The sequence below is a fragment of the Lissotriton helveticus genome, chromosome 1_2 (genome assembly GCF_964261635.1).
Source record: "Lissotriton helveticus chromosome 1_2, aLisHel1.1, whole genome shotgun sequence".
NCBI classification, from domain to species: domain Eukaryota; kingdom Metazoa; phylum Chordata; class Amphibia; order Caudata; family Salamandridae; genus Lissotriton; species Lissotriton helveticus.
Window position 1 is genome coordinate 426,678,265 of NC_136058.1, and position 14,199 is coordinate 426,692,463.

Sequence of the window (14,199 nt, forward strand, 5' to 3'; positions counted from 1 at the left end):
CACATTTGTTTACATACAATTTCATATATGTCTGATTTATTATTCCTATTACAGCGCCTTCTACCTTGAGAAGGCCCATCCTAGACCAGTGTGTGGACAAAACCCATGCCGACAAATCGAGGACAAAGGGATTGGAACATGGTCTAGGAACACTTGCAACAAATCCTACATCAAACCTCACATTTAACTGATGGAGAGCTATGAGCGACCTGAAGCGTAATACTGAGAAAAAGTAACCTGGAGAATTGCTGCAAATTAAAGTAAATTAAAAAAAACGAATAAAGAACTACATAACCACAGCTGTGGGACCTGGTAGCCGATTGTTTCTCAATAAAGCCCTAGTTTGTGATTACCTTACAGTGCTCACATTATCATCCGCGCTAGAAGAGATGGGAGCCTGGGGTGTCTGGTCACAGAAGCTCATTTACATACAAAGGGGGTGACAGCCTGTTCACAACGCACAGCACAACTTGCTTACGTAAAGTGCTAGTACACCGAACAGGGTAAAGTCTTGTGTCGCTTTTTTTCATTTTCTTTAATATATCCTGCACCACGCTCTCTTCTTCTCTTTCTCTCATTTCAATTCATCATAAATTACTCAATTTCACTATTGCTTTATCAGCACGGCACAAGTCGGGGGGTAGCCACAGTTTAAGGGGTCCCCCCACTATTATCTAGAAACGGGACTCAGTTCCACCTAGATCCTTAGTCTGCAACTGGTAATTGTTACTTTGTGCCCCTGCACTGCAGACACAGGCCTCTGAGTGTTTGTTTGTGTGAGTGGCGCAAGAGAGAGACAGAGAACTTGACAAAATTAGCCCTTCTATTGCTTAATACATTGTAAATGTGAAACACTTTGGGGCTTAGGGGCTGGATAAGGAATAACGTCAGGAAACAAGCGCAAATTAAAAGCAAATTTTATTTATTCACTGAAAACTGTTTAAAAATTTAATTTCCAAGTTCCACATATCTGTTTAAAAATATTTACACTTTCAGTCATTTCCGAGTTTAGTTACAAACTAAAAGTGGGAAAAACACATGATGTATAAAAACTGAAACCAAAAACTTACTTTTACATTATTTTATGTTTCTTATCTTTTGTTTTTAAAACAGGCGGTCAACCTTTCACGTGAACATTATTATAAGGGCCTGATATCACTTCTTGTGATGTCACTACATGTGACGTCTCTGTGATTTGCATATGATAATGGGCTCCTTCACTATTTTCCTTACTTGTGCCCTGTTTATTGGCATGACATGGGTCTATAGGTGTTAAAAATAAACATATAAATTCACAGGTGTTCAGCCCGTTTCTCTGGTGATGTCACACTTTGGCATGTATTCGGCTGCTTCTTCTATTTTTAGGTGAGTACAAATAACGTGCTGTTCCCCCTCCTTCCATTTCTCTCTTTTTCTCCCCCTTTCTTTGTCTCTCTCGCTCTCTTTATCTCTCCCCCTCTCTATCTCCCACACCCTCCTGTTAGCTTTAGCTTCATGAATGTCACTGCCACTTCTGGCATTCATATGACAAATCCTTCAGAACATTTGAGAACAAGGAACAATCAGTGTGGAAGACGAGTTGCTGGGAGTGCAACTGATTGTCCTGAGACATATATGCTTTTGATGTGGGATTTCGCTATTTCACCACATCGCCAAGTCGGAGAGGCACTTAGTAATAAGGCGCGAGGCACGACCGATAACAGTGTGTAAAAGATGCACCAAACGTTACTTAAAAACAAGGTATGTGCTCTTTTATATCTCAAAATAGGTTATTTCTTGAACACCTGTGCTTCGCTTTAGTTCATTACATATACTGCAGTAGCATTTGTTAATAGTAATACATGCATTTTACCAATGAAGCTTCCATCTCCAGAGCCCTGACAACATGTCCACTCTGGGTGTGTTGGGTTTATAGGTTTTATCACTAATCCGACAAGTTAGCTGAAAATACCGCTGTTAGTCCCAGTATTGTTCAGTGTTGCTTTTACAGGTAGTGTGGTCAGGTGCGATTGAATTTTTTTCTTTGTATCTCTTCTTCACCAAATAAAAATCAACAATGTTTCTTTTAATCCACATTGTGCTTGTCTCCCACTGTGTATCCTGGTACATCATGTCACTTTGCTATGTGTACGGAAGTGAACAATCACTGGAAACAAACACTTTTATAATTCTGCAAATACTGTTATCTGGTTTTCTTCTTTACTGCTATTCAGGTCTTCTATCATTGGTATTTCAATGTCATACATAATTTGAATTTGATCTTTTTCCGTAATTCATTCCTCTCACAATAACTGCACTGTTCTGCTCTTGTCTATGTCCTTAGATGGGTCAATATTATTTTTGATGTTCTTAAATTCTTTCCAGAATCTCTGCATCTCTAGGATTATTGCCATGTGAGTTAAATGAAGGAGTGTATTCACTGAGGGCAGTGTGGGATCGAAAATTGACTAAAGCCCTTCTCACTTTCAGTGCCCTTCTATGTTTTCCCCCTGTGTGTTCGCTGATGACTTTGTAGCTCTGATCGTCGACTAAAGCTCTTCCCACAGTCATTGCACTCGAGTGGCTTTTCCCCTGTGTGCGTTTGTTGATGTTTTCGTAGGGTTGATAACTGACTAAATCTCTTCAAACATTCACAGCAATCATATAGTTTTTCCCCTGTGTGTGTTCGCTGATGTCTTTGTAGGTGTGATAACTGACTAAAGCACTTTGCACATTCACTGCACTTGAATGGTTTTTCCCCTGTGTGTGTTCGCTGATGGCTTTGAAGGTATGATAACCAACTAAAGCACTTTGCACATTCACTGCACTTGAATGGTTTTTTCCCTGTGTGTGTTCGCTGATGGCTTTGAAGGTGTGATAACCAACTAAAGCACTTTGCACATTCACTGCACTTGAATGGTTTTTCCCCTGTGTGTGTTCGCTGATGTCTTTGAAGATGTGATAACCGATTAAAGCACTTTGGACATTCACTGCACTTGAATGGTTTTCCCCCTGTGTGTGTTCGATTATGACGTTGAAGGCTTGATAACTGACTAAAGCACTTTGCACATTCACTGCACTTGAATGGTTTTTCCCCTGTGTGTGTTCGATTATGACGTTGAAGGTGTGATAACTGACTAAAGCACTTTGCACATTCACTGCACTTGAATGGTTTTTCTCCTGTGTGAGTTCGCTGATGATCCTTTAATGCTGTAGAGAAGCGAAAACTACTGTCACATTCAGTACAATTATAGGGTTTTTCCCCTGTGTGTATTCGCTGATGTCTTTGTAGTCCTGATAATTGACTAAAGCTCTCCCCACATTCACTGCACTTGAATGGTTTTTCTCCTGTGTGAGTTCGCTGATGATCCTTTAATGCTGTAGAGAATCGAAAACTACTGTCACATTCACTACAATGATAGGGTTTTTCCCCTGTGTGTGTTCGCTGATGTCTTTGAAGGTTTGATAACCAACTAAAGCTCTTCCCACATTCACTGCACTTGAATGGTTTTTCCCCTGTGTGTGTTTGCTGATGACTTTGGAGGTTTGATAACTTACTAAAGCACTTTGCACATTTACTGCACTTGAATGGTTTTTCCCCTCGGTGTATTCGCTGATGTGTTTGAAGGCTTGATAACTGATTAAAGCACTTAGCACATTCACTGCACTTGAATGGCTTTTCCCCTGTGTGTGTTCGCTGGTGTCTTTGTAGTTCTGATAACCTACTAAAGCTCTTGACACATTCACTGCACTTGAATGGTTTTTGTCCTGTGTGTGTTCGCTGATGATCCTTTAATGCTGTAGAGCAGCGAAAACTACTGTCACATTCACTACAATGATAGGGTTTTTCCCCTGTGTGTGTTCGCTGATGTCTTTGAAGGTTTGATAACCAACTAAAGCTCTTCCCACATTCACTGCACTTGAATGGTTTTTCCCCTGTGTGTGTTCGCTGATGTCTTTGAAGGTGTGATAACTGACTAAAGCACTTCCCACATTCACTGCACTTGAATGGGTTTTCCCCTGTGTGTGTTCGCTGGTGTCTTTGTAGTTCTGATAACCTACTAAAGCACTTCCCACATTCACTGCACTTGAATGGTTTTTCCCCTGTGTGTGTTCGCTGATGACTTTGAAGGTTTGATAACCAATTAAAGCTCTTCCCACATTCACTGCACTTGAATGGTTTTTCCCCTGTGTGTGTTCGCTGATGACTTTGTAGCACTGATAATCGACTAAAGGTCTTCCCACATTCATTGCACTTGAATGGCTTTTCCCCTGTGTGTGTTCGCTGATGACTTTGGAGGTTTGATAACCTACTAAACCTCTTGACACATTCACTGCACTTGAATGGTTTTTGTCCCGTGTACGTGTGCTGATGAAGCTTGCGTAGTGATGTCAAACTAAAGCTCTCGCTGCATGTGTATGATTCTTCCTTCTTGGTTAGTGTCTGTGGGTCGGGTATATATTTGTCTAAATCCCATGATTGCATTTCCTGATGGGCCGACATGGCTTATAAAGCACTTGTGTTTTTCTCACACACTTTAAATGTGTGCTGTATTTTCCATGTTTGTTCTGTTTTAACAATAAAATGCGATAGCCACCAAATATTTGCCACACTCCTAATACGTAGAAGGTGTCTTTGTAGGTAATTGTGCCTTTAGATTGGATTATGGCTATGCACGCTTGAGGGTAAAGATGTATCTTCCTTCTGACCGGTGCAAATAGGGACAGTCTGTTGTATTGTAGATAGAAGAACTCCTCTTTCCTTTACCCGACAGTTGTCTGGCTCCGCTCTGTTGTGCTCTTCTCTGGTTACTGTGGTTTGTCCAGAAAGAGTTTACAATTCTCCTAGAGCACGGAATGATGGCTTGTCATCACTTTATTAAATAGAGCACTGCGGTAATCACATCATACCGATCCCAGGATCAAAGCTGGTGTTGGACACTTGTTTATACAGGAGGCGGTTTGTTATTGTTGTTGCCTTTATTTTCCAACGGTCATTTCTCCGTCTTGTGGCGTGAAGGTGCACAGCTTAGACTCTTACAATCACTGAACTGCCCTTGATGCTTCATCCGGGATCTGTCAGTTTGTGTGCAGGTTCCCCTGTCGCCGACTGCGCTGATGACTTCCTGAGTACCGTAGCTCATTTATTCTGCTATTATTGAAGATTTACAGCATTCGCTTCATTATTGATGGTCATTTCACACATTCAAGGCTTGTTTTCTGTTGGATGTAAAGATATTTAAAATTACTAAATTGAAACATAATGGAATGAGAATTCACAATGTTTAACTGTTTGTAAACGACACTCCACACAATGCAGCGCAGCCCTCCCCCTGCGAGGCTACGCTGCGTGGCGCGACAGGAAGGGAACAGGCAGGGGCGTAGCTAGAGCTTGTGGCGCCCGGGGCCCGGGGGGGGGAAGGACGGTGAGCACTTGAAAGATGTCCGAGAGACACGTAGTATTGCTGCTAATAGTTACCTCGATCATGCAAGTTACATGCACATACATGTATGGCAAACATAGCAAACGAAGTTGGATCTACAAGCATTTCATGAATTCTCTGGTCTCTCATCAGCAGGCTCCGTTTTTGAGTTTGAAAAAATATTGGCAGCCAAAGCTGGAATCTGGTCAGTTTTGCTTTTACCGAAAATCTCACACTACTCTGTTGCACCCCAATTTTAACATGTGTCTTTTCAAATATTGTCAGTGTGTTGCAACTATTACGCTTCTGATTACTTTAATTAAACATGTCTAAGTGTTTAATCCCTATTGCACAGCGCAACTGAAATTCTTACATTGTTAATTTTATTTAATCGACAACTCCCAATTTTAGTTTGTATAGATTGTTAATGTATTAAGAGGAAAGTATACAGGAAACGTCATATTTTGGAGTAAACTATTAAATGCGACAAAACAATCTGCTTTTCTAGTTTGTCTATATCCGTGTTTGGAACAAGTTCAAGCACGTAATAGTTCTTCAGATGACCCAAATTACCTGATGGCACTTGAACATATCCTTTAAGAAAGTGCACGCTTTTGTCTTGCTGGATAAACTTGGTGTGTCAGACAATGAAGGTTGATAATGTAAGTGCCGTTCAGTGCTGCTTACGTCACGTATTGTGACTCGGCAGGGTTCTTATTGCTGATCTTTTGCTCTGTTTAACCCCTTAACCTGCCGACCATCCAAATCCCTGTGGGGAACCCCCTTCTGTTTCTCTGCTTACGTCATCGTCCTGAAAAGAATGAAATTACTGCATAAGCGCTACCTCATTACCACAGGGTTATTTTCCACATACATTTAATGCCACTTTTTATCTTGCTACCAATATTTTTTTGCATGCATGATGTCAGTTGCACCACCTGTTACTGTCACCGACTTAGTCGACTAAATCACTCACTTACTTTTACAGTTCTTGGAGGACTCTCTCTCTGCTGCAGCCCAGTTCTTCCAGGCTGCGCCTGCTGATGTGGGCCCCTCGTCCTGGGCGGCCCTCAGGCGCCACGCTGGCCTGGCTGGCCTGGCTGGCCACCCTGTTAACTTAGCCCGCCAGCTGCCTGCAGTATCTGTTTTGCGCCATGATAATCGCCGGATGATTGCATCGTGTCGGGAGGCTGTGCCATTGAGAGAGAGACTCACTTGAGTCTCGTGCAGCACATAGCCTCAGATTCCCCCGCTGCCGCTTGCCTACTTCCTCTCTCTCCCTCCAGACGTCACGTGACCTCAGACGCACTCTACCCCAGCACGGCCGTGGCACTGGAGGCCCGTTGCGGCCGCCTTAATAATTTATGGGACACTGTGTTCCTTCTTTAGTTCCAGTGAATCGTTCCCAAGAATCCCAAATACATTTTAAAGGCCGCCTCAGCGCAACGGGCCTCCAGTGCCGCGGGACGGCTGCCGCCTCAAAAATGGTGTCGCCTGGGGCGGAGCGCCCCCCTCACCCCCCCTAGCTACGCGAGTGGGAACAGGAGAGCACCATATTTTCAGAGATATGGCTCTCTCCTTTACTTTCCCTTGCACCGGCACTGATTACAGAGGGCCTGCGCCATGCACACACCTTAGCACCAGAGCACTAGTGTGTGTGTGTCTGTGAGTGCAGCATGGGTTTTGTACAGGTTGGACACCCTTCCTGTACAAAATACTACACGACACGAGGGAAAGCTTTTACCATTTTGTATACGTGTTGCACAGTGCAGCACACATGCAAAGTCAGAAAAGGAAGAAGAAATGAAAGCATTTCTCCTTCCTTGCACCTAGTTTTCTGGTTGCACGGGAACGCCCATGCACCAACCTTGGCAGACCCCCATGGCACAAAGTAATGCCAAACAATGCTATGTCACATTACTTTAACGTTATTTCCAGCGCTAAACAAGTTTAGCGCTGGAAAGTAAATTAGGAAAAAAGATTTTGCGCCATTTTGTGCCTCTTTTGTGACGTAAACACAGTGCAAAATCTTAGTAAATCTCCCCCTTCTTCTTTATCACTTTTGAAACTTAGCAAGGAATATTTCATCATACACAGATATTTAACTAAAATTTCATTTGATCACGTGACATCTTATTAATGATGTCTGAAAAGGAGGTGATTTACCAATGTTTACAGAGTAACTGAGCAAAGTAACTCACGGGGCACCCAAGTGCTAGAGGCATAGCTTAAGATAGACGCATATGGTCAAGATTTCATTTAAACAACAGTAGATTTTAGAAAAAGAGATGGATCAGGCTGGGCTGTAAAATTTCCAGTAACTCTTTTTACGAAGTATACAACAAAAGTAACTCCATTTACACACTTTTTCTCATTCTTTCCTATTCACTTAAGATCATCTCAAATACCAACTCCTGTCTTTACTCGCTGTTCATAAGTCACCTTTGACACTTTCAACAGCTCCTTGGTTCAAGCATTTCTGGTTTCTTCTAACCTGGAAGATTGGAACATTATTGTGAGTTGAGGGGGTTTCCTATCGCCATAACATCTGTCTATCTCCCTGAAACTAGTGCCGCTTACAGAGCCTGGTTCTGGCCCTGGAAGACAACTTTAAAAAGCAAGTCTTTAGTTCTTCCTAAAGTAGATAAAGTCTGTAAGATGCAGCTCCTTCCGGGGCTTTTGTGTAAAACAGAGCGAGGGGTTCAATGTAAGGCCCGTCCTTTACATTATAAGCGCAGATAAGGCAAACAAATGTTGATTCATATAATTTAATATTCAACAATATCAGTCATTTAGCACTTATAGAGAATCCATCACAACCAATAATTTACCTTACGTATCCCCGCATCAGATGTGTGCATATTACTCTTTTTTCCCCCTTTTCCAACATTACATGGCATCTGGCATGATGTTGTCCGTTTGGGGTCCTGGATGCCACTTTGTGAATGGATGGGCCTTTGGAAGATCGGAAGGAGGTGTCAGTTATCCACCGGTGATGCAGCATTTCTACCTTTCCATATTTGCCATCTTCTAGTTTATCTCATTTCCTGTCCTTCGGCCCCCCTACTGCCCTGTGGCTGCCCACTCACTCTGTGGGGTTCATCAGAAGTCTGATAATGGCCTGATAGTCACAAGGCCATGGATCTCACTTCTTCTACAACACTTATTGCAGACATAGGGCCTAGTTAGGAGTTTGTCCAACAGATTATTGCCTGAAAACTAGGGGTGGTAGAAGAATTCCGCTCTGCCGGGGGAGCTTGCGAAGTTTTGCCGACAGGTGCCGAGTTCCAAAAAACTCCACAAAGTGATGCAGAACTGAGTTTTTTTCACAAGCGGTTCACCAACGGTAAGGTGGCGAGCGCTTGTGAGAATATATTATGCGCAAGACCTCCTCCTGGTGAGACTTCTAATTTAGGGAGGTCGCGACCACTTGAGTGTAGAAATCTGCCATTCTCGTTGATGAAGCTGCCACTCAATTAGAATGTCAATTCGAGCGGCAGAAAGCAGCAGCGCCCTCTGGTGTGACGCGTAGTGCCGTTCATGCTGATTTTACAATGCAGGACAAACTCCTGGCACGAAAGATCAGTGAGAACAGCGCAATTTAACAAACTCTGCCACTTGTGGAAGTCCGCAGAGTGTGAAGTTTCGTGGAGTTCTGCAGAGTAAAACTCTGTGAACTATTCCAAGGCCTAATTAAAACGTGACATATATCCTGTCTGCTTTATTATGATTGCCACAGGATGTAATGCATTTTTAATGGGACGGGCAGGATACCTGTCACATTTGTGATGGAATAAACCATCCCCTGAAATCTAAATCAGGCCTTTGATGTACATTGTGTCCAGTGTGGCTAGCTGGGCTTGAAGGGTCTAGTGGTTTGTGGATCTCTCACTGCTTTGAGGTCACCGCCAGGAAGAACTTCTGTCAGCTGCGCCTTGTGCAGATCTTCCTTCCAGGCAGAACTTCTGTCAGCTGCGCCTTATGCAGATCTTCCTTCCAGGCAGGACTTCTGTCAGCTGTGCCTTATGCAGATCTTCCTTCCAGACAGGACTTCTGTCAGCTGTGCCTTGTGTGGATCTTCCTTCCAGGGTGGACTTATGTCAGCTGTGCCTTGTACAGATCTTCCTTCCAGGGTGGGTTTCTGCCAGCTGTGCCTTGTGCATATCTTCCTTCCAGAGTGGACTTCTGCCAGCTGTGCCTTGTGCAGATCTTCCTTCCAGACAGGACTTCTGTCAGCTGTGCCTTGTGTGGATCTTCCTTCCAGGGTGGACTTATGTCAGCTGTGCCTTGTACAGATCTTCCTTCCAGGGTGGACTTCTGTCAGCTGTGCCTTGTACAGATCTTCCTTCCAGGGTGGGTTTCTGCCAGCTGTGCCTTGTGCATATCTTCCTTCCAGAGTGGACTTCTGCCAGCTGTGCCTTGTGCAGATCTTCCTTCCAGGCAGGACTTCTGTCAGCTGTGCCTTGTGCAGATCTTCCTTCCAGGCAGGACTTCTGTCAGCTGTGCCTTGTACAGATCTTCCTTCCAGGGTGGACTTCTGTCAGCTGTGCCTTGTACAGATCTTCCTTCCAGGGTGGACTTCTGTCAGCTGTGCCTTGTACAGATCTTCCTTCCAGGGTGGACTTCTGCCAGCTGTGCCTTGTGTAGATCTTCCTGCCAGGCTGGACTTCTGTCAGCTGTGCCTTGTGCATATCTTCCTTCCAGGCAGGGGCTTTCTGTCAGCTGTGCCTTGCGTAGATCTGCTTTCCAGACAAGGGCTTCTTTCCTCAATGATCAGTTCAAAGGTTGGGAGAGGTAGAACTGTTCTAGGTCATCTTCTTTATTGCAGTTCTACTGGTCATGCCACAGAGCTCGAGCTCTGAGATGAATGAGAGTCTGGATTTTATGAGCTCCGTAGAGCATTGAGACAGTCCTACTGCATACAGCACACACTACAAGACTCCAGAAGTCAACACTACAAGTGCTGCTCCAAGGTTTAATTCAACCACTGTATCTGAACATCCCATGCAGGAAGCTTTTCAAAACTAGAGGTACCTGGGATTTCTCTCAGTGGCGGCTGGTGACATTTGAAAGTGGTGAGGCATAAAACAATTGTTGTACTTCACTGTGGCGAGCGAGCGAGACTGAACCACCTACGGAGGGTGCAAATGGTGCATTTTCAAGCAAATTTGAGAGTGTAATCCCACTATTCGGACTCCTACCTCATATTCGTCATTCCTACTGACGCCCTGCACCAAAACACGGACAGACCACACCTACCCTAAATTAAGATAAGGCCTTCCACTACTACCACACGCTACACAGAGACAGATCCCACATACTACATCACAACAAGTGATACCCGTAGAGTCCATGCTCAATGGCTTCCAGCGTGCATAGACAAGCATGGGGGCAAATTCAAAGACAGAGCCATATCGAACAGAAGAAAATATTTTCAAAACATGATTTTAAAAAAACGAGGCCTGCTAGTTCCCGTTCACTCAGCTTTTAGATGAGCCTCGGTGTGAGAAAACAAAATCCTAGCCAATGAATGAAAAGTTTTTCTGATGAATTGGTGTTATTCCCGACGTCATTGCGAGGCAGTTGAATACATCTACCACTCGAAAGAAGTTAATAATTAATGAACTAAGAACTGCTTAAACAATTGCAGACAAAGGTTGTTTCTGGTATGGTAACGCCTGTCACAATGCAGCCCCGATTTAAAAAAATTAACTCTTCACAGTTTGTACAACACAATAGCAGATGAAAATGATTTAATAAAACAAACACTTATGATTATTATGTACGTACGCAGCCTGTGGTGTGATTCTTTAACACGCAGCCAGCTCCGATAGTAGTCTGTTGAAAGAAGGGCAAATGCCAAGAGTAATGAGGTAGCTAGGTTAAAAAAAACAACTAAGGGCCAGATGTAGGTAGCCTAATACCGGTCGGTAATGGCCGAAATTACAGAATTTCGGCCGTTACCGACCGGCATTAGGCTTTTCAGATGTAGGGGCCTAATTTAAGAATTCGATAATTTACCGAATCGGTAATTTAAGGAATCTGTAAATTACCGAATTCTTAAATACCGATTCGGTAAATTACCGAGACCTTAATGTAGGGAGCACTCAAATGAGTACTTTTCCCATTTTAGGATTTGTTATTTACCACCAACTACAAGTTGGTGGTAAATATCAAAAACCCCAAAAGAAGCAATTTTTTTCAAATTATTACAGTGCCATGTGGCAGACATACATGCCCTTAGGGCATGTAGGTGTGCCACATATGCACCCATACACTATTTAGGGGTGCAACAGGGTGTCAAAGTGACACCCTGCCACCCTTCAATGTGTTCCCCCTTTTACCGAATCGGTATTATATTTACCAAATCTTACCGATCCGGTAATACTTACCGAATGAATACCTACATCCCATTTACCGATTCTAAAATACCGAATCTGTAAAATTCGGTATTTTAGAATCGGTAAATCTGGATTACCTACATCTGGCCCTAAGTCTTGAACTGACCCACCCACTGGCACTTTGCACGAGATGGGGAGTGAAAAACTGCTTTCGTACATTCCCTGCTGCGACTACACCTAAAAACAGCCAAGATAAAAGTGGCCTGACCCCATGGTTATGTGTCCCTCTTCGGGAAGCCCCGCAGAGGACTTCTGGTGCCTCTGCAGCCTCTGTGAATGAGAGTTTAGCCACACAGCTTGTTAGCAGGAAAAGAATAATAAAGTTCACTATCGTAAAGATTAAGGACGGAGCCACACATAACAGGCAGTGAGAGTGTGACATGCCTCCTGCTTGTCTGGCATCTGGTCGACGACACTGCAGGGAAGACAATCCGTGGTTCACAGATACGGCCCTGGCAGGGTGGACTGGAGGACGGGTCATTTAGATCGTTTTCCCAAGCAGGGGAGGCTATTAAGATATTATCAACATAAAACACGGCAGCATCTTTGAAACGGCAGATAATATATTGTGTCGGGAGAGATGCCGATTTCCAAGCAGAAACACAAGCAGCTCGGCGGGAAGCAGAAAACAGGCAGAGAGTTCTTGCAGGCCAGGCCAGGCACTTCAGCGCTCAACCCTCCAATGACTCCTGAAAAGCCTGTCATCAGATTGGAATAGTGTTCACAGGACACAACAGATCAGTAAATATGCACATGCTATGTATATTGTCTTCAAGTTTGATTTGTTTTGCTCTGTTTTACAGTGCAGAGACTGCGGGATTTAGGATGCTAACGGTAATCCACAGTTGAGAGCTTAGTAAAGAACGTTGTTGATGCAGATAACTGCACTAGACGTTGATACAACCGTATTGTCTACCCTGGGTGGGCGGCTTTATGTGCACCGTGTTTGAGTCTCACAGACTATCTTTATTAACCAATACTCCACTTGGGAAAACGCCATCTTCTTTTTATTCCAGTGTCTTTTTCAGCTCAACTGTTACGTGGCTATGCGGTTATGAAAGTTCCTGAATAGTTAGCAAAGACACAAGCCCAGGGATGTAACAAAGGCACCCACATCACCCGCAGCCCCCTCAGTACTGTACTCACGCCGGAGAGCTCCGGATTAAACCTAAAGGGGTGCCCCTCTGTGAACCTTGCCCCTTCAACTTTCGTTACGCCACTGCACAAGCCTTCTCTACAAAATGCTTCGGAGGATAAGGTACGCTGGAAAACCGTGATAGCATCTTGCTTGTTAACAGAGAACGCTTTTGGTTTTGTCAGCCTGAGAAACGATGGTGACACTATACGTAAGAACCTTGGCATATTAATACGCAAATTCATGCAAACAGTGCTACCATGCACTGTCAATCAAAGAAGACCCCTGCTGTTGATATATAGCCAATTGTTTTCAATGATAGGGTTCCATAATTTTAGGAAGATGAAGCATTTATGGTGGGAACGTTTAATCGGGTCCCATGTGGTCATGTAAACCAAAGCGGCCGGCAAAGCGGGTGAGTTCACGCCGGGGGGGGTAATCTATCAGTATCTTATCTATATAAAATAAAAAAACGTACCTGCTTCCTCCAGGACCACATCACGCGCCTCCGCCTCAGCCCCTGCTAGCTCCGGAGTCCTGGCGCCCTTTTAGGCAGCCTCCTTCTTCCTTCTCCCCTAATCCAATCACAACGCTTTGTGATTGGTTAGGCGCAGAGGAGACCGCCCCGGCAGGGCCATTTTCTCTATGTAGGCTGCATGCAACCTAAAAAAAAGGTCAACACTAGCTACAGTATGATTGCAGATACTAAAAAGGTAACATCTGATAGCACAGTAAGCCTTTACACGTTCTACCTTTTTGCAAATAAAGCGCGACTGATCTTATACTCTCTGCTGCCCATCCAATAATTTGTGTAGCGTATTTTATATTTTGTTTAATTCTTTCTTTAAACTATTGGCTTTCCTATTCAAAGTGCTGTCTTTCACAGGCAGGGATGTCCTAGAACTGTAAATATACAAGTCACTATTCCCTAGTGTACCAACCAGGATTCAAATTAGCGACCCTCCAGTTTGAGACGAAGACATCAGAAATTATAACACTAAGCAATTGACCACTTCATACAGAATAGTTTAACTTGCATTTACTCTTCATTTTAGATGTGTATATTATATTACAATTCCTCCCACTCCGCCCTGATTGGTAGGACCCTCGTCCAGCTCAAAGTTCTGCTGCAGTATATTGTGGCTTTAGAAATGAAGGCTAACATAAATAAATGTAAATATCAGAGGCCAATTGTTTTAGGGGAAGACAACAATATAGACTGGCTGAGCCCTGCTTGGTCACCCTTTCCCCCACCTCGGCC

The 14,199-nt window shown here is 43.8% G+C and overlaps 1 protein-coding gene across 1 annotated transcript; it reads right to left on the bottom strand.

The window, feature by feature from the left end:
- Nucleotides 1-901: 901 nt before the first annotated feature.
- LOC144807998 (uncharacterized) lies at nt 902-13,430 on the bottom strand. Its single transcript, XM_078673568.1, has 2 exons — nt 13,417-13,430; nt 902-5,199 (listed from the first exon to the last, which is right to left on the bottom strand). Exon 2 carries the CDS (start codon nt 4,481-4,483, stop codon nt 2,477-2,479), a length of 2,007 nt encoding a protein of 668 aa, XP_078529694.1. The 5' UTR covers nt 4,484-5,199; nt 13,417-13,430; the 3' UTR covers nt 902-2,476.
- Between the last annotated feature and the right edge of the window lie 769 nt (nt 13,431-14,199).

Bases quoted from the DNA above. Each gene is read 5' to 3' on its own strand.
- LOC144807998 (XM_078673568.1), bottom strand. From the start codon at position 4,483: ATGTCGGCCCATCAGGAAATGCAATCATGGGATTTAGACAAATATATA.